The sequence below is a fragment of the Rhamphochromis longiceps genome, linkage group LG15 (assembly GCF_057381845.1).
Source record: "Rhamphochromis longiceps isolate RC_006_pf linkage group LG15, R_longiceps_female_GT1.1, whole genome shotgun sequence".
In the NCBI taxonomy this organism is placed as follows: domain Eukaryota; kingdom Metazoa; phylum Chordata; class Actinopteri; order Cichliformes; family Cichlidae; genus Rhamphochromis; species Rhamphochromis longiceps.
The window spans coordinates 13709028-13729491 of NC_140571.1; the positions used below are offsets into that span (position 1 = coordinate 13709028).

Genomic DNA, 20464 nt, shown 5'->3' on the forward strand with positions numbered 1-20464 from the left:
GTGTAAAGATGACTCTCCATTTACATGAACAAATTGGAGACTATTAGATAGATATGATTCTAACCACTTTAATACCTAAAGCATGCTCTAATCACTGTAATAAAATCTTAAGGTCAGCTGTATCGAATGCAGCACTGAGATCTACCAGGACAAGCACAAAGATGAGGTCCACTGTCGGGGACCATAAGATCTTTTGTTACCTTCACTAATGCTGTTTTTGTACTGTGAGGCATTCTGAAACCTGACTGAAACTCTTCAAATAAACCATTCCTTTCAGTTCGCTGACTCAAGAACTTTTGAGATAAAAGGAAGCTTGGTGATTGGCCTATAATTAGCTAAACAGCTGTGTCGAGGGATGGCTTTTTAAATAAAGAATTACTTACTTGAAGCCTACAGCCTACAGTGTCTACAGCCATTTGTAAAACATGGTGGAGGTTCTGTCATGATTTCGGGCTGTATTTTACTCAGTGGTGTTGGAGATCCTGTCAAAAGAATTTTGAACACAGAAAAATACCGATAATGATTTACTATGCAATCCTAGAAAGCATCTGATTGGCAAGAGCTTAATTTTTCAGCATGACAATGATCTCAAACACACTTTCAGTGCAATAAAAGCATAACTGGACAGAAAAAAAACACAATAAAACACTAGCAGTGTGGGATCATCTTGACATAAAACGGATCAAAAGGCAGCCAACATCCAAAGAAGAGCTTTGAATGTCCTTCAAGAAGCCCGGAGAATTATTTCTGAAGTCTCCTTCAGGAACCTAAATTCCAAGAAAGCTTCCCTAGATAGCTGGCCATCTCAAATGTTAACTTCAAAGGTGATTAGAACTGTAAAAAAACGAGTTCTTTCCCCACTTTATATACTATATTTCCATGGATGTTTGCATGTTTCAATAAATACTAAGTGATGGTTGGGTCAAGACTGCACATCACCGTACTTTGCTCAAAAGAATAAAACACTCGACACATCTTCACTCCACTCACCTAAACATGTACTGTATTTATTGCTTATTCAGAGCCACCAGTGGCTTTACACTTCACAGTTCAAAATGTCATATAGGCAGTCAGCTGGGCATGAGAGAAAACCCAGCATAATTTCACTGCTTTGTTAGTGGACTTTAATCCTGTTACAGAACACAATAAGGGGCAAAGTACATTTGGCCCCTGCCAATAGTAATCAAGAGCACATACAAAAAAAAAAAAAATCACCACAAATATCTCATAAGCATCTTTTCACTTTGTTGCAGAACATATGAAAGCTTTGAGACGTTAGTGCCTGAGACATTGTTTCATTTCCAACAAAATGTAAATTGCAAAAACAGTTCCGCAATTACATGGTCAACATGTAAATCAACACATCAAACAGTTTCCCTAGGCCCACACACCAGCCCTGCTCAAAGCGATGCCTGTTAACATCATACAAAAGATAACCTATCTGAGAGTCAAAGTGTCAGTTTTTTGTTTTGTTTTTTTGATAAAAAAAGAAGAAGAAGAAAAAAAAAAATCACAGCATCACAGCAACAGACATATGATACAGAAGATATTTGTGCTTTTAGGAAGCCAAAAGGCTCTGGCTTATAGTGAGATGGTTATGATTCAGAGGTCAGACACATTGAAAGATACAGGATTAGTTTCTCTATTTTCATAGCTGCTGGCAACTGACGTGAGTAACAGCAGTTTTAGTGCGTATTAAAGAGATCATCCCCCTTTTTAAGATCATGAAGCATCTGCGTACTTGATGATGTTTATTGATACAACTAATGCCTACTTCCTTATTGCGTAGTTTCAGTCTTGACCGACCGGTGTTCATTTTGTTGCACAGTATAATTGTTATTATTCTTGAGGCTTAAGTTCACTGTGACCAAAAGAATGAAAATGCCAGCTGAACATCAGGCAGAAGGTGTGTCTGAGCTCTACACACAACCTTTGTGGTAAATGAGCTCTACTGAAGGCATTACTCTGTGTCCGGCTTTTGGGCAAAGGAATGCTTTTGTAGAAAAATCGTTTATGCTTTGAGAGGATTATTCCACAATTGTTGCATACGCCCCACAGTGTACTAAATATATGTGTATACACAAAAGGAGAAATTACTGCCAGCTTTCTAATTCTACAATGCTGGACTGCTGAAAAAGCACTCCCTTTAAAAGCTGGTGTACTCCTTTAATGTTGGATCCGTTTTTACTTCTTCCCTGATTCTGTCACATGTAAGCTAAAAGTTTTCATCCTCATCCCTTCGGGATAATATGAGCTGCTTTCTTGGACCTTTAAGATGAGGGACACTGGAAGGGGAGTCTAACACCCCTGAGTCCAATTTAGGGGTGGAAATACATCGTGGTCCAACCCGGCCCATGAGTCCACGGACATCTCTGTGAAGGGCTGGATCACTAGGGATTGAGTTGAGGCGAACGCCTTGCTCCAGAGCCCCAAGGTCCCGGTCCAAACGGGGGTTACTGGCGCTGCTTGGAGATTGGGGATCGGCGCTGAAGTATAAGGTTGAACTTGATTCTGTAGGGCAGAAATAGGGCTCTGGGCTGTCTCCAAACATTGATTTACCCTCTGGTGAGCTGCGTTTGAAATCCGATGTGGGCGACTCCATCGGGCTCTCCATCTCCAGACTGTCGTCTTCTTCCGGTTGTTCAGTCGACGTGGGTTCGCTTACGCTCTGGAACTCGTCTTTACAGTCCGAGAGGGGTGCCAGACCTTTCCCCTGAGACTCGGAGGTGGAGACACCCTCACAGCTTCCTCCAGCTGTAATTGTGATGCCCTCGTTACTTTTAAATTCTTGGTTGTACTCCTCTATGTCTAGTACGGCCGCTGCTCCCCCAGCCCCATACGCCCTGTTGATTTTACCAAGATCTCCTGTTTTCAGAGCAAGGCGGATCAAGAGCCAGTGGTGGTGGTAACACGGACAGGAGCTGTTAGGCCTGCCCCCGCAGTTCCCTGGATGCTCCAGCAGAGAACCAGCAACACCTGAGAGGGAGAAGCTGCCATGGTTTTGAATAGAATGAGCTGGCAAACTTTTGTCCCCAAGAGAGAAGGAGGACTCCCCTTGTTCTATGCATGTACTGCCCATGTGGTTGTGGTTTGTTCCCTGGGAGATCTCTGTGGACTTGGGGTGCAGGAACCGGTAGTATAGGACAAGAGAGGTAGCACCTAAGAAGCAAAGGAATAGGAAATATTGATTTTAGTGGCCCAGGTATGTTTTGGTCTTTCACAAGCAATTAGCTGACTGCACAGTCTGAATCACAGAGGGAGGCTGCAGCAGAGATCACAGCAGCCACTCTGGCTGTTACTATATTAATTCTATCGTGCATATCAACCTCACACAAAAAATTCAAGGTTACATTTATTTTTTGCCTTCTTACGGTCCCATCTCCACTCTTACGTATTCAGATAAAGAGATTTACAATATCCTGCACAGTAAAATCTCACATATAAAGAGTATTGCAAGTAGGGCAGCATATCGGTAGCTATGTTTGTTGTACAACAATACCTCTAAGAATTTGTGAATAAACACGGGGGGATTTATCACTTGGGTATGACAGAAACTAATAAACAGTGTGACATAATTCTAACTATGACTAATCTCCCAATACAAACAGCAAATTCTCTAGAAACAAATGACTCACCGAGGAGAAAGCCACACAGCACAGTGGTGGGAAGGGTCATGCTGTCCCATGATGCTTCGCTCAGGAAGTCAGAGGCGGCCAGCAGCAGAGTGGCGTTCTCTACAAGCATGAACTGAAGAAGGAGAGAAGGTCGCACCATCAGTCATCTGTAGACAGCTTTACGTCACTGTGGGCTTAGCACACAGAGGTGAGGATGACACTGCAAACTTATGTATCTATATCTGTTTGTCCCTGCTGCCCTGTGAGTAGGCAGATGAGACAAAGCTGCACAAAACAACATAATGAAAACAGAAAAAAAAAAGAAAAGTTGAAGAATAATAACTTTAACTCGTGACGTACTGCATAAAAACTGGCCATGCGGAAGCGCGAGGGTCCATCTTTGATGTTGAGGAAGAGGAAGACGTGGATGAGCCCCATGACGCCATTAAAAGCACGCCAACACCAGGGGCCGGTGCAGATGTCTGGTTGCTGTGATACCAGCCAAAAGGAGGCCGTGAGCCAGTGAAAACCTGAAGGTCAACATAAAAATAGAATAGAAGGTCTACAAGTGCAACACAGGATCCATATACAGTGTGCAACGCTGATGCAGAGGCGAAACAGAAAACTGGATCAAGAGGACATGTCACAGTGCTCTGAGGATAATTACATAACTCAGTGGTTAAATGTGAGTTAATAGAAAATGGGTTTTTTTAAGCTCAAAGGAATTTCACATGGAAATCTGTGCGTGTACTAGTCCTGTACCCTTTAATGTAATGTACTAGTTTAATATAACTGTGCACTTTCTCCGGCTTTCAAGTGTCTTAACAAAATAAAAGTCGCTTCTCAGTGCTCACCTGCTACTCCACAAACCCACCAATTAAAAACCCTGGCAAAGAATGTGAGGCAGGTCACCCTGGCACCCAGCATGCATGCCCTCCACACCAGCTGGCACAGCAGGGCTGCTGGAGGCATGGCCAGGTGGCCTGGTCTTATCAGACAGCAGGCTCGGCTGTACAGCACCAGGGCCCACGCAATAGACAGCACACACAAGCCACAGCAATACGCCACTGTAGATAAAACATGCATAAAAAAAAAATGTAATATAACAAGTTACAGGCCATAAACATCACACGGATCCCGTGATTCAACTGAACATAAAATTACCTGGTGATGCGATGCCCACATCAGTAGACACCACGATGTACGCCTGCAGCAGGCTCTGAGGCAGCGTGAGGACAAGGGCTTCCAGCAGCCAAAGGGCAGCAACATCTGCCTGCTGCATAACAGCAGCTCCCAGATCAGCCACTGAGCCCTGCATGCGCAGCACAGACCTCATGCAGTCCCACAACCTGCCAGAAGATGGAGACAAAAACCAGAGGAGGCATAAAATATAACCGACTCAGTAAGGTTTCAGAGTGATGTGAATTTTTTTTTTTTTTTTTTGCCCTGTACTTTAACAAAAACTAAAAATTATTACATTCTAACAACATAGTCTGCTTTTGTAATGTATCTACGTAAAGCACATCGAATGGAAAAAACGAGCTTACCTTTTGAAAATGCCCAAGTGCAGGATGTGTATAACAGAGAGGTAGCATCGCCTGTCATCACCATCATCATAGTACCACTTCACACTTAGCAGCTGAACTGCTGTCCCCGGTAGAAAGAGGCCAAGTGTGAGGCCTGCCCACTGTGTCTCCTCATTCCAAAGGTAAAACCCTATACAGTAGATCACTGACACACAAACACACACAGAAAAAGAACAAACACCCAGATGCACAATGATATCTTCTAATGGGATGGCGCAAGCTCACAGAAAAGACACCAGAGTCATTCCACACCACTTTAAAACAGCCATTAGCTGTTTCTTAGCTTCACTGGTACAGCTTTATCAATGTGCCACTCTACTGATAATCTAAATAGCCATTCATTTATGCACGCATTCACTTTTTAAATTTTTAATTATGGCAGAATGTCTCAAGTGTGAATCTCAGGCAGCAGCACAGTATTTTTATCTTCTGGTAATGGTATACTTGCTGAAGACAAAGTCACACTCTGTACGCATCCAGGTATCCTCCTGGTGTCCTGACCTTGCCCCATTGATCTGCACAGTCAGGAAATCATAACGCTGTGCTGCACCTTGTTTTCAATACAGATCCTAGATGTGCAAAAAATGACTTGGGAAAAACAAGTGTTTATTGTGTTCAATCATATTTTGGGGGAGGTGTAAGGTGGAGAATTATAATTTAAAAGTTGGGCATTATGCGAATATTGATCAGCGACGGCAATTTAGTAACACTTAATTAAAGTCACTAGTTAAATTCAATAACTAATAGGCTGTGTTATCCTGTTTTACGATCACAGGAGGTCTCGGGGGGCCCAGTTTGGCCAACAAAGGTGGACTAACCAACGCCGATATTGGATTGCAGTGCACACGGAATTCAGCTATGTTTTCCCGTTGAGTACTAACGGCTGTGCCATAGCATCTCCCAAATGTGCTTCTTCTAACGTGAAGTACGGCCGCAGCTGAGACGGCTCCAGCACGTAGCATCATTTTCAATCACATTACGGCAAAAGAAAAGAAAAAGAAAGCCCAACATCTATTTTCCACGAGGTTGCGTTTCAACACGGCAAGCAAGCTAGCAGCACGCTAGCGCTTGGAATCCCCACTTACGAGCGCTCCGTTCGGCCACAATAACCAGCCCCGACACGGCGAGCAGGACCGCCTGGCACCACGCTATCCAGCACCCGCTCCGCCGCGCCGCCGACGGTATCCTGCGGGCGACCGCTCCTGCGGCGTTTATCATGATGCGGATAGGTGGGAAGGAGGACACACCGATGACATTATCCTGGGCATCCTTTGGCCCCCGCTTGGTACATCCGCTCTCCTCCTCCTCCTCCTCCTCTTCTTCTTCTTCTTCTCCCGCTGCCTGCCCCCTGTCAAAATATCTGACGTCACAGCACGGTTTAAAGGTGCATCAGTTTAGCGAGCCTCTCCTCCCTCCACCGTGGAAACCTCTTCTGCATCACGGTCTATTTCTTCAAATCTTTTGTGACTCCATAGTGCTGCATCTTACTTGGTAGACTGGTGATAGACGGCAGACTGATCTGAGCGTGAATTTCCTCGCATGTGGAGGTCGCAGGTCATGGTGAGCGCTGTTTACAGCTGTGGTTCTGGTGCGTTTTTTGTCTGCCATGCCCGACTTTAGAACAATAAATAAAGTTCATCCCCCACATCACACCGGTGCACATCTCTGTGTCCTTTATAATCGGGTTTCAAGGGGCCAAAAGCAGAAAAAGCTCCCATATTATGCGTGTTAACGCTGTCTAGGCCGAATAGTGTTTTCTATTTTGGCACTTGATCGTGACTTAACCTTAAGAGTACACCAAATCCGAATGTTTAGCCCTAAGATAACCACTTCTGTGGAAGAAGACTGCAGTTGCTATTCATAAGCAGGACTTGTGTTACTTGTTGACTCTGACTTGCTTTATTTATTAATTTATTTATTTTCTACTTTATGTGCTTTCATGTTATATTTGTTTTAACAATTTTTTGTCATTTTGAAAAAAACCCAACAGGTTTTAATCTAATGGGGCTTTCTGGTAAAATCAAGTTTTAAATAATAAACACTGAATAAAAAGGAAGATTTAATTTCAATTAATTGAAGGTCATGACAACAGCTGGAGTCTTTCTTTAATAGTTCATGCACCACTTACAGTAGTTCTACGCCCCATATTTCGAGGACTGTGTCACGATTGTGTCATTTTGAAAGCCATTAATGACACCTACTTGACCCACCACTTCTTTAATTTACTTTCTTAAATGGAGAAAAAGCTCCAGAGCAGTTTACAAGAGCCCCATTACCTCATCATCACTCGCATAAATTGGCACTTTGTTTTTAACCCTTTCCACAACTACACTATTTTAGGTTGTAGTAAAAGAACCACAGAAGGATACTGGATAGAAAATCCTGTAATAATTCTTGAGTATAGCAAGTATAGCTGTGTTAATATAGAGATATGGTTGCAGTTTTATTCACAAGCCTGCGCTGTATGAATCAGCGTTCATTGTGAATAAAAGTAGTCATCTTAAGTCTGTTTTGTTCTCTTTGTTTGAGTTTTAATTTATTTATATGTCTTACTAAAACTGTGGAGTCACACAGTGTGAGTGAAATGTCTGACAACTGCCTAATACCAAAACTCAAATATAGATATACGTGTATAAAATTATTCACAGGATATTGATCATGAAGATAATCTTGTTCAATTTTGTGTGTGTGTGTGTGTGTTTTGTTTTTTTTCCTTCCATGATGACGGGTTGGTATTTACTGGTTGTGAGTATCCCAAGACTCATAACAGGATGTTTATCTGCAACTCCGATTCAGAACTGTATACTCACCCAGAAGGCAAGTTGAGGTTTCTTTTTGCTGTCATTTCAGTGCTTAACCCACTTACATATGAAGTCATGCTTGTACAGTAATAGTTACGTGAATCACGGGACACAATTACGCATACATACACAAACAGAAACATTCAGTCTCATGCTAAAAAACACATTTTAAAGCAAGCATCTTTGTTATTTTTAATGCATAATCACATGTGTAGTTGTTCCATCAAGACATTCCAGAGATATAAAAATCAAAATATCAAAAAATGTGTTGTTTTTTTGTACATTTTAGATTAAAAGTAATTGAATAAATTATCAAAGATCTATACATTTAATAAAAAAAAGTCACTTTTTCCAGGCCAGGCTGGTTAAGTCTAGATTTTTCACATGCTGCGGTCTACGTAGAGTATAGGCTAGGAAATCCATGATTGAGATAAGGCTTTACTTCAAATAGGGCAGTAACAGACAGCTGCTGAGTTGACCTGTAAGGATTATATGGATGGATTAGCAGGACTGTCTTAGGGCTCTGATATGCAGCTTGACTCCAGCTTGATGCTGGCTGGATGAAGAGGTACAGGACTGCTGTGATGCAGCTGAACACCCGAGCGCTCTTTTGCTGATTTGTAGTTGGTTCTCTCAGCCTCCCTTCTGTCAGCATCCCGGTGGCCCGAGACACGGGTCTCTATCTTCTGTATTAGGTCGGTAACATTCCCCTTGTCCATATCAACCTCTGCAGCCATGGCTTCAAGCTCCTCTGCCGCCTCACTCATGTCAAACCTCTCAATCTCAGAGTTAACTCGACATAGCTCCTCTGACGAGTATCTGTGTGAGGCCAGGGGCAAGAGTGGGCAGAAGCCTTGGAGGTGCACTTGGAGGCTGCAGTAATGGAGATAGGAACAGGGGCAGTGAGGACAGCGGTGTGGTCGCTCGCCAGTGTGGAGGCGCTTGTGGAGTTTGAGGTGGATGAACTGAGTAAAGCGAGCAGGGCAGAGCTTGCAATGGTAAGGCTTCTCACCTGAGTGTAGCCGCTGGTGGGTCTTCAAGTTACTAGTGCTGCTGAATCGCTTGTGGCACACCTATGTAAAAACACAGCAGAAGGGAATCTCTGTATGAGTCTTTATTTTGTTCTTAGTCACATAACCTCTGCGATGTTTCAATGTTTTGTTTCTGACGTACAAACCTTTAGTCCACCTACGTATTTATTACGAGAGTGATATAAGGCGTCTAATGCTTTCCAGCAATTTCCGACAGCTGCAGCCTTACCTTGCATTCATGGGGCTTTTCTCCTGTGTGAACCAGGTAGTGTTTCTGCAAGTGTGCTAGCTGCGTGAAGTTCTTATTGCAGGTCTGACACCTGAAGGGACGCTCCCCGCTGTGTACTCGCAGATGAACCTGAGAAGATGTCGGAGATATGATAATTTATTTGTTATCGATCAAACTCAGGAAATCAGAGGAACTGGTTAATTCAATTATACTATACTCCAGTCACTGTATTCAACTGGTGGTTGTCATTTTCTTTCGCACTGCTTTAATGTGTTGAAGAGCAACTAACCTTAAGGTTAGACAGCTGCCCAAAGACCTTTCCACAGATGTTGCATTCATATCGGATCTTTCCATTCTGCCTCATCAGAGGGTAAGACAGGGTCTTGTAGCCAATTGTCTGCCCACTTTGCTTTGTCTTGCTTAGGTCCATTGTATCCTCAGCTTCACTTTGAGTGGCAGAGGTAAAATTGGAAGGGAGGCAGTTTGAGGAGGCTGCCATTCCCTCTTGCGGCGAGCATCCTCCAGGTGTGAGAGACGGCTGTGCTTCACGGATTTTAGTGACCATAGATGAGGCGGTGGATGTGGCAGGCACAGCGAGGTCTGTGTGAACGTTGGTGGGAGGGGAGTGTTTGAAATCTCTGAGGTCGTGTGAGGGTATGCTGAGGTAGGCTCTTCTTTTGGATATGAGGTCCTTGTTGTCTCTGTGCTCACAGATTGGTGAAAGAAAGAGGTCTGGTTTGGAATCAGAAAGTGCACGTGTCAAGTCTTTGCAACCACTGGTTAAAGGCGATTGAAAATGTGCATAGTTGTGAAAGGGCGATACATGGGGTGAGACTGCCAAGTGAGGTTTCAGTTGTTCACGATAGAATGGATATGAATGAGGTAGAAGGCCAAGTGAGTAGTGGGGCAGTAGATAGGGGCCGTGCATTAGAGTAGAATTAGCAATATCGGGCATACAGGGATCTTGGTAAGGCTTTGCTACGGGAGGGCCTTGACTGTGCTGAAAGGCAAAGTGGACATTAGTAGGGACAGGAATGCTTAGTGCTGGCCTTTTGGCAGCTGGAGGGCTACAGGATGGCAGAGGTGGTAGAAATGCATATCTATTAGCATGCATAGATTTGGAGATAGGCTGAGGTGGGTAGACAACACTGGGACATAAAGGAAAATCTGCTGAGACATTTGTCTGAGGCAAAAAACTGTCCACACGTCTGATGCAGGTAGAAGGGGATTTGGAGAGGTCATCTTGTAGGATTTCAGAGACCGTATGACCTCGTTTCCTTGTTGTCTTCTTCGCTGGACTCTGTTCTGTTAGACAGATAAGCAATAGAGAAAGATCATCAGAGACATGAAACTCATTTCTTAACATAGACTAGATGTAACATTATCATCGTTCAACTAACTGACACATGCAGCCATACAAGCACATATTCGTCTTATCAAGCACACGTGTTGTATGTTTTCTTTCTTAATCACTATGCACGTTTGCTTTCAAAAGTACCTACGCTAGCCAAACAATTTACTTTAAACTTCAGGAGATGCACTTTTTTTTTTATCAGATGCGACTGTTTGAATGTCCCTGACCTTTGCACTCTGTTAAAGTGGACACCAGAAATGAAACAATGGGGATCTGATCATGATACAGATAGCACAGAGAGCAAGAGTGAGTGGATACAGTGTGCTATTTGCATTAGAGGGCTGGGCAGTTGAAGGTGTATTTTCTGTCACAAGACAGACAGGATACACAGTGTACAGGAGACAAAAATCAACTTGTCATTTGGAAGTGACAAATAAACTACAGCTCCCAAACAGATAGAAACGATTTTATAAATTGGATTGAAAATCTGGATTGAAATTTGCATTTCATCTAGGTAAAAAGGTACTGCTTCACTGACTTTACCACAGAATAAGCAAGGGACTCAAACCGACAACAGAGAGGAAGACCAAATACATTGGTTTGCATGTACATTTCACCTACTTTTAGACACAATTAACCCACAACCCACACAAACAGCACATCTCTTATCTTTTGTTCACTCCCAGGTTACCCTGCCCCCACTCCAGGGAGGCCAGCTCTCAGCAAACAAACAGCCAACACTGAGTGAGATATCAATCTGTCAGCAGGTCACCTTGTCAGGAAGTTCAAGTAGTCAGTAGAGAAATTCCTACCTCGCTTCCTCCTTAAGAACCAAATAAATAAAGGGTGTCGTGCCAGAGTGCCATCAGCACCTCTAGCGGCCTCTTTTTGTGACTGTGTTTGAATTAGTATTTTTCTGCGTGGTCTTTCTGCTAGCATGCACATTCCTACTGTTTGTGAATGAATGCCAAATGCTGTCTGGCTGAATGAGCTGCCGGCAGCCTTCTATGTGGGAGTTTAAAAGGGAAACTGAAACATTGCTTAAAATCCTGAAATTGGTCTCATCTTACGCCAGTACTGCTGCTGCACCTGGAGACAGCTCTTCTCTGCTTTCAAGTCTCCACTATCCTCCTTTGTCTTCTGCGTCAACAAAGGAGCTATGGGTGTGACGGAGTAAGTTCTTAAACACGTACACAAAGAGTGTGTCAGTCGGCTGGCGTTTTGACTGGGGGCCTTACTTCACAATGACAGAACAAACCAGATACGTCTCGATGCGTGGGCACCGTGTTAGTTTCTGTTGACTTCAGCAGCACTCGGTCCTTGCGCATTCCTAAATTGACAACACACACAAAAACACACGCACTCACCGTTTTTGTCAATAGCCAGCTGTCCCAGTGGAGGGTAGTTACAACGCTGGGCAAACTCAGAGCAGTACCACACCAGAAGCTCCTGGCCTGGCTGAAGTCGTTTGGTGGTGTAGAAAAAGATGTCCAAGCCACTCTGGCATGCAACCAGGTTCTGCTCTTCCACAGAGCATGCTGGATTGACGTAACGCATCCAGTTGCTCCGCTCTTCATGCAGCCCATCCAGAATGTGGTGTAAGCGCCCCTCTGAGAAGACCTATAGCGTGAGCAGAACAAGAGATCAGAAATAATTCACTTGATTATTAGAAGTGAACCTGAAACCATGAAGTCACAGTTTCCTCGCGCCTTTATGGTAAATGCTGTAATTTCTTTCATGTTGGATAGGCGCAAGTCTTTGCAGCACACAATATGAGTTACAAAGGGAACACTCAAAAAGAATTTCTCTGTATGACTGGATTGTAGTATTGGGTATACTGTTTCACCCACTCCTTACTCTCACCTGTTACATTCACGGTGAAGTTATTCACCTCCTCCCTTCCTCTGCGATTGTACAAAAGTGTTCTTTCTGTGCTGTTGCTTGAGTCATGGCTGTATTATTAACAAATTGTCAGACTGTTGCAAAATTTTGGTTGGAGTTGCATGATGTCAAGGTTGCTGAGTGTATGCTATAGAATTACTCAGGAGCATGTGTGCAATGGAAGATGCCCTGATGCTGCTGAATGTGTAACATAAACAGTTCTCAGGCTTGAAGCCACTTCCTTGCTTAGTCAGTGTGAGAGTTTGTTAGTTTGGAGAAGTGCGGACATGTGTATGGTGTATTTACTGGCAGTGATACCACTACTGTGAGAAGCGAAGACACAGGAGAACCGCTGCGTCACTGAAACCAAACAGCTGTGTGTGCTTGTGCGTGTGTGTGTGTGTGTGAGAGAGAGAGAGAGAGAGAGAGAGAGAGACAGAGAGAGAGAGAGAAAGACCTCAGACAGAAGCGCACAGAACGGGCAAACACACTGACATATATGGTGCATGCACTTTTGAAAGCTATCAAGGCAAATGGCATTTAAAAACACCAGACCATTGACAAATTTGACTCATACATTGACAGGATGTCAGACGTTGACCACATTTGCTAACTCGTGCCACGACATAGCCAAAGCAGCATCTCCAGTCAGTCAGAGATACAGGATGTGAACAGTTCTGAAAGGCACATCGTTGAATTTAACATTTAAGTTTGCAGAGTCTCACATGAGGCTTGCTTACCCTCCAAAAGTACTTCCTGTCGGCGTCTTTCGGCAGAGTTTCGTTGGTGTAGCTCTCACCCACCAAAGGGCCAAAGCGTGTTCCCTTCGGAATGATCTCCTTAGTCATCACCCCAAGCACCTGTTAAACAAAGAGAGCACATAATCGTCAAACAGCAGGTCAGTTAATAAAACAGAAGATCTGAGCGAGCAGTTACAGGCACGTTTAGTTGTTAAAACATCCTAAGATAGATGAGATTCTTTGGAATACAGCCTCCAAAGAATCTGGTCAATTCACTGAATATTTTTGTCCCCTGGAGACACTTATGTGGAAAAAGGCAATTAAGCAGGTTGTCCTTATTTTATAATATACAGGCTGAGAGGATTTTCAGAGGCTGTGACTGAATGTTTTCTCTCCTTCACATGTTAAATATTTAATAAGCCAATCGACCAAGTTATCTTTAGTTTCTCTCCCATATTAAAATTTCACTACTAGTCTTGTTCTGCTACTACCAGGTGTGAAACTCAGTCCTCTGTCTCAGTCCTCCAGGGTGGGGGAGAGTGGATAAGGTGTCATGGTCACACCCCAGCTAGCACCTTGAGCTCCATGTTAAAAAAGCAAAAGCCCTAAAGCGATGGTAGTGTATTTCTCTTTCATCTTTACACTGTAGACTCAGGCCTACAGTTTTGTCTTTAGTTTATCCAGATATTTTTGTCCTTGCATTCAATGACTTTGTCTAAAGGCATCATTTGACTTGCCCTTGTGTCACAGATTACTGTCATGTATCCTGTTCTTTAGCGTCAACCAGACATTTCTTATAAGAAGGTCAAAGTGGTAAATGCAGGTATTTTACTGCAGATGTCAGGGATACTTCCTCTGATCTCCCTTCCCTACACTTTTTGTAGAGGAAATTTAGTGTTTCCTTTTCATGACTAGTTCTTTGCGGTTAACCTTTTATCATGCATTTACCACACTATATGATTGTCAGTTCCTTATCCACTCACTTATTTATAGATGAGAGGATGGAAATAATTCTCCATGCTAGATGACACATATTTTACCTGGAAGAACATTTAGGGTATTATGTATATTATGGGCTTTTGCCTAATGGTGTAATTTTCTGCTGGAACAAAGGGATGGGAATCTAAGATAACTACTAATCATAGAGCCCTCAGGCTGAGTGCCCAGAGGCTTGGCTATTGTGTCTGTGTTTGCTTCAACATACACATAGCAGAGAGGAAAAGCTCAAATTAGACAACAATATGTCAAGTACTTCCCACCGGAGGATAGATGAGAGGATGGAAGGATGTTGGAGTGACGCAAATAATTGTCATTTACTAAAAACATCACATAGCTGCTTTGAGATATTTGGACTGGGACTATTTGTCTTCATTAATGTCTTGCCTGTTTGTAAAAGAACAAACACGGAAGGCCTTGGTTACCTCTGCTGAGTCGTGGCAGCGTTTCAGGGCCAGGTTCCTGGGCAACGATCTCTCAGCTCGTGTCTTGCAATTGTTTTCGGACTCGCCTTCCAGAGGTTGGTCCTTCACGATGTAAGTGCAGTTCTCCTCAAAGTCTGCCTCGCTCCATGATGTCATATCAACATCGTGTTTTCCTGGCATCGCTGCAGTGGCACCCACAGTTTGAGCTGACTTCTCTGAGGTTAACATGATTGAGGTACATGAAGAGGCGGCCTATGGAAAATAAAGAAAAATGCTCTTAAATCCATATGATTCTATATCTGATTTTATTATTAAACGCTATTTTGGTTATACAGGGTGGAAGGCAAACCTTTCTTTCATAAAACAGCAGATGCAGAATCGAGTTGAGTTTTGAATGAATCTAAAAGTAGGTCCCAGATTGTGAAGTGTGATATAGAGAAGGAGGCAGTTGTGATGCTGTAGAGAAACTAACCTTCCCGTCTACTGCCAACACCGGACAAACAAACTTCAAAGTGGAACCTTCAAGTTTGCCCCCCTCTGTCCTTTACATCCTGTGACTCAGAATACAACCCCGGGGCTATAACAGAGGTTCCTGTGCACGTCAGCCCCGAAGCAGGACCACTTTCACAAGGAAACCCGCACTACCAGGGAATCAACCAGACTTCCTCCGAACTGACTGAGACTTGGCTGTCGGCCAGGTCTTAACACTCTATACTGACTATTTACTGTATTAAAAAGCCACAGAAGGGCTGCTAGAGTGAGATATGCCTGATTTCAGTCCACAAAAACCCCATAATATGAAGACACATGTAAAGAAAGAAAAACAAAAAAACCACCAATTGATCAAAAGCACAAAAGCAGTACGTCTGCTCATTGATTGCCAGCCCCGAAGTGGCTCCCTTTCCTAAACAACTGCTCTTACATGTCGAAACAAAGAAAAGAAGTGCCACTCTACTCTCTGTTTCCTTTTCTTTCTGTCCCTTATTTTCACTCTTTCCCTTCTCACGACATTGCGATTGTCAGGCAACTCAGCCGCGACAAAAGATACGGCTCCCAGACTGAAATAAAGAAGAGTGAAAAAGCGGATGGCAGGCTCGTGATTAAAAGGCAACGCTCAGATGTGTTGTCTGAGAACTTCTTCCTTTGTAGACTCATCAGTTTGCCTCTGAGATAGTGGTAGATAAGCCTGGTTCTTGCTAATATATGGTAAACACTCATGTGACTTACGTTCCTTACTGATGAGAGATAAAAAGTCAAGTCAAAACTTCACTCCTGAGGGAACGACTGCAAGGAATAGAAATTCTAAATTCTCCCCATTTATGTATAAATAAATCTACAGTCAGTAAGCTGCGATAAAAAAGCCCACCGCTCATCTTTTTGTTGTTTTCAGCACTAGTGGTAGAAACTGTACTCAGTGGCATATATGCAGCAATAACAAAAGAATGTCAACGGATTCTCAAATGCAAATAAAAGTTCAAAGAGACGAGATTTATATATGATGTTACACCTTATATTTTTTTCTCTGAAGTGTCACCACAGCTGACTCGGAATGACTGTCACAAGTGTGACAGCTCACTCCGAAACCATTGAACCAAGTGACACAGCAGAAAATATATTTTGAAAAATCAAGACATGAGTCAAGAGCACACAGCTGTGGCTCGGGGGCGACATGTAACGGGCTGTCTCTAGAAAGCACACTTTGAGATTGCACTTCGTGGGAGAGTGTCGTAATGCAGAAAAGAAAAGTCGAGCCAAAAACGTCTAACTCTTCTTAAACATGCTGAAAATATAGAACAATCGATATTATTCCTGTAAAAATTAAGAAGATGATCTGAGACAGATGTTGCAGACTTACTGTAAAGCCTTGTGAGGAGCCACACATAGGTCAGGCTGTCTGTGCCCTTCTTGAGCTTGAGTGTCTAGAAGCAACCAGTGGCTGTTCTCTGCCTCTTGTCTTCTCTTCCTCTCTCTCTCTCTCTCTCTCTGAGCAGACCTCAGTATACTGACTGCGCAACCGAGCAGTCAGTGTATGTGAGTCTTGCTCACATACACCGTGTGTGTGTGTTTGACAGTGTAAGAGAGAGAGAGAGATACACTCCCTTTCCTCTCATGCTCCCTCCCCCTCTCTCCCCTTTGCCCCATGACTCCTCCTTGGAGCGTGTTTGTGTGTGTGTGCATGTGCATGTGTGTGTGTCACACTCTTGCCCCGAGGCAAGAGGCTTTCTCCAGGGAGGCTGTCACACAGCTATGTCCGGATCAAACAAATGCATCTTCATTTTCAGTCTGTTGTGGATTGGAAGAGGGCATACAGTGGGGCAAAAAAGTATTTAGTCAGCCACCGATTGTGCAAGTTCCCCCACTTAAAATGATGACAGAGGTCAGTAATTTGCACCAGAGGTACACTTCAACTGTGAGAGACAGAATGTGAAAAAAAAATCCATGAATCCACATGGTAGGATTTGTAAAGAATTTATTCATAAATTAGGGTGGAAAATAAGTATTTGGTCACCTCAAACAAGGAAAATCTCTGGCTCTCACAGACCTGTAACGTCTTCTGTAAGAAGCTTTTCTGTCCCCCACTCGTTACCTGTATGAATGGCACCTGTTTGAACTCATCATCTGTATAAAAGACACCTGTCCACAGCCTCAAACAGTCAGACTCCAAACTCCGCCATGGCCAAGACCAAAGAGCTTTGGAAGGACACCAGGAAAAGTATTGTAGACCTGCAACAGACTGGCAAGAGTGAATCTACAATAGGCAAGCAGCTTGGTGTGAAAAAACCAACTGTGGGAGCAATCATCAGAAAATGGAAGACATACACGACCACTGATAATCTCCCTCGATCTGGGGCTCCACACAAGATCTCATCCCGTGGGGTCAAAATGATCATGAGAACGGTGAGCAAAGATCCCAGAACCACACGGGGGGACCTGGTGAATGACCTGCAGAGAGCTGGGACCAAAGTAACAAAGGTCACCATCAGTAACACACTACAACGGCAGGGAATCAAATCCCGCAGTGCCAGACGTGTTCCGCTGCTGAAGCCAGTGCATGTCCAGGCCCGTCTGAAGTTTGCCAGAGAGCACATGGATGATACAGCAGAGGATTGGGAGAATGTCATGTGGTCAGATGAAACCAAAGTAGAACTTTTTGGTATAAACTCAACTCGTCGTGTTTGGAGGAAGAAGAATACTGAGTTGCATCCCAAGAACACCATACCTACTGTGAAGCATGGGGGTGGAAACATCATGCTATGGGGCTGTTTTTCTGCCAAGGGGACAGGACGACTGATCTGTGTTAAGGACAGAATGAATGGGGCCATGTATCGTGAGATTTTGAGCCAAAACCTCCTTCCATCAGTGAGAACTTTGAAGATGAAATGAGGCTGGGTCTTCCAACATGACAATGATCCAAAACACACCGCCCGGACAACAAAGGAGTGGCTCCGTAAGAAGCATTTGAAAGTCCTGGAGTGGCCTAGCCAGTCCCCAGACCTCAACCCCATAGAAAATCTGTGGCGGGAGTTGAAAGTCCGTGTTGCTCGGCGACAGCCCCAAAACATCACTGCTCTCGAGAAGATCTGCATGGAGGAATGGGCCAAAATACCAGCTACTGTGTGTGCAAACCTGGTAAAGACCTATAGTAAACGTTTGACCTCTGTTATTGCCAACAAAGGTTATGTTACAAAGTATTGAGTTGTATTTTTGTTATTGACCAAATACTTATTTTCCACCCTGATTTACGAATAAATTCTTTACAAATCCTACCATGTGGATTCATGGATTTTTTTTTCACATTCTGTCTCTCACAGTTGAAGTGTACCTCTGGTGCAAATTACTGACCTCTGTCATCATTTTAAGTGGGGGAACTTGCACAATCGGTGGCTGACTAAATACTTTTTTGCCCCACTGTACCTGTGTTATGTTAGCGAGTCAAGGACGCGCAGAGGAAATTAGATCATTTATTTGTAAATTGTAGGTTTAAAGTTAGTCAGATTAGTCGTAATTCATGTAGTCGTGTAATAAGGATATCTTACATGAAGAATGTTGCAGCAACATAGAGATTTAACAACCTGTAAAACTTCATCGTCTGTAATAGTCTTTTAAACGAAGCAATTGTTCTCTAGGTTCTGTAGCTACATAAGATCATCAGTTAAAAAAACATACACAATAAATGCACCAAGATGATTTTTATTACATACCAAGAAATTAAAAATCACTAAATAAACAGCTGTAAGTAGAAATATGTCTGCTTTGCTTGGTTGACTCATTCATATTGATACTTGATGCTTCAGAGCTTTAGATACACAAACCCATGAGATTAATCACAATTCTTGTTATGGTATTATGTCACTGTAATACTAAGAATGATGAAATAGGTACTTCTAATGAGAATCCTGAAAACAAATACACAACAACAGTTTCTGGGTTATATTGTGCATGCACACCTTATTTGAAATTAAAATGCAAGCTGGTGCAACAAGAAGCAGTGTCACACCTTAGAAATCTTTATAAGCTGCGATAAAGACAAATAACTGGAAAACTCTTGAGGGTGTGTTCTGGTGCATGTACATTTATAATCAGCCACTACACACTACTTCACTGGGGGGGAGGTCCAGAATTTGTTAATGCCCAGGTAAGATTGAGATCTACAGCCCTGTTTTCACCTCCACCTCCGCTCCCTCCTCTTCTTGACTTCTCTCCAAACACAACATTTGATTTGGCCGGCTTCCAGCCAGCTCAGGAACTGTCAGAATTTTCTTTCTCGTCACCCACGCGCTAGACACGCGCCACGCTCTGAACCGTCACGCCGTACACCTATCTGTAAACCTAATTCCACACGGCACATTAAACATCTACACTGATCACATTCACTTTCAATTTGGGGAGGTTCATAATGAACTGGCATATGTCAAGTGGATTCTGGCGCTTGTAGACTCTTCTTTGTTTTTGTGGTGTTTTGTCCTTTTCATGCTTCCTGCCCACTCACCACACCTGACCAAGCTACTAATTAGGACTGCTGACATGAGCCACCATGTAATTTAAAATCCACTTCTGTCTCTCACTCTTTCGTTCTCTTTCTTTGCCTTCAGTCATCTCATTCATCACCTTCTATTCAGCTCTCCTCTCCTCCACCTCCTCCTCTTCCTCTCTAATGCCTCTTTATCTGGACCTTCTCTACACTATGTCTATTACTCATAGGTATCTGCGAGTAATTCTCATAATGACAGCATTGACTTCTAGTCTGAGTTGTGTACAGGCCCTGGAGACAAACTTACACGTACGTGTGGAGGTTTTTGAGTATGGTTGTACATATGCCCGTGTAGCTGGTTATAACTTGGTTTAGATCATCTGATAATTAAGATGGCATTCTTAGAATGAAGTCAGTGAGCAGGAAGTGTAATGAAATGTAAGCTGCATACAAGTAGACTAACAATAACAAGATCACTGACTGACTTTAACCGGTTTAGGATGTGCTGTAGGAAGTGAAAGTAGACACGTCATGAACCCAAACCAGGGCAATGAGTATTTGGCTAAAGAACAGCCACCCTTAGATTTACATTATCACAATAAACGCTGAGCAGACTGGGATTAAAAGTGCTTTCAGGCAGAAAGTGAAGCAAATGTTTTACTTTCATCATTTGCATGAATTTGGCTTTGCCAAACAGAAGTCAGTGTGCCAACTGTACAGGCATTAGCTCTTAGCTAGCTCACAATGAGCAGCAGGTTTCAATTTGCACCCTCCTGGGAAAACTTGGATCGTTCTGCCTTTGCATTGCCCTTACATGAAATAGCACCAGCTCTAA

The 20464-nt window shown here is 43.2% G+C and overlaps 2 protein-coding genes across 3 annotated transcripts; both read right to left on the reverse strand.

Moving 5' to 3' along the window:
- Positions 1-1483: 1483 nt before the first annotated feature.
- xkr5a (XK related 5a) lies at positions 1484-6570 on the reverse strand. Its single transcript, XM_085382141.1, has 7 exons — positions 6286-6570; positions 5162-5345; positions 4779-4963; positions 4469-4681; positions 3975-4144; positions 3636-3747; positions 1484-3159 (listed from the first exon to the last, which is right to left on the reverse strand). Exons 1-7 carry the CDS (start codon positions 6416-6418, stop codon positions 2216-2218), a joined length of 1941 nt encoding a protein of 646 aa, XP_085238267.1. The 5' UTR covers positions 6419-6570; the 3' UTR covers positions 1484-2215.
- Positions 6571-7451: 881 nt separating this feature from the next.
- prdm1c (PR domain containing 1c, with ZNF domain) lies at positions 7452-16715 on the reverse strand. Of its 2 annotated transcripts, XM_085382140.1 has the most exons (8): positions 16513-16715; positions 14658-14909; positions 13237-13356; positions 11983-12235; positions 9551-10566; positions 9262-9390; positions 9014-9074; positions 8619-8874 (listed from the first exon to the last, which is right to left on the reverse strand). In XM_085382140.1, the coding sequence occupies exons 1-8, from the start codon at positions 16537-16539 to the stop codon at positions 8765-8767; spliced, it is 1968 nt and encodes a 655-aa protein (XP_085238266.1). In that variant the 5' UTR covers positions 16540-16715; the 3' UTR covers positions 8619-8764. The 2 variants fall into 2 exon arrangements, with proteins under 2 accessions (XP_085238265.1, XP_085238266.1); XM_085382139.1 differs by having other exon boundaries at positions 7452-9074.
- Positions 16716-20464: the final 3749 nt, after the last annotated feature.

Bases quoted from the DNA above. Each gene is read 5' to 3' on its own strand.
- prdm1c (XM_085382139.1), bottom strand. From the start codon at position 16,539: ATGTGTGGCTCCTCACAAGGCTTTACA. The intron at 14,910-16,512 runs GTAAGTCTGCAA...TATTTTCCATAG, and splicing joins GCTCCTCACAAGGCTTTACA to GCCGCCTCTTCATGTACCTC. The intron at 13,357-14,657 runs GTAACCAAGGCC...TTTGTTTAACAG, and splicing joins GCTGCCACGACTCAGCAGAG to GTGCTTGGGGTGATGACTAA.
- xkr5a (XM_085382141.1), bottom strand. From the start codon at position 6,418: ATGATAAACGCCGCAGGAGCGGTCGCCCGCAGGATACCGTCGGCGGCG. The intron at 4,964-5,161 runs GTAAGCTCGTTT...ATCTTCTGGCAG, and splicing joins CACTTGGGCATTTTCAAAAG to GTTGTGGGACTGCATGAGGT. The intron at 4,145-4,468 runs GTGAGCACTGAG...GTTGACCTTCAG, and splicing joins GTGGGTTTGTGGAGTAGCAG to GTTTTCACTGGCTCACGGCC.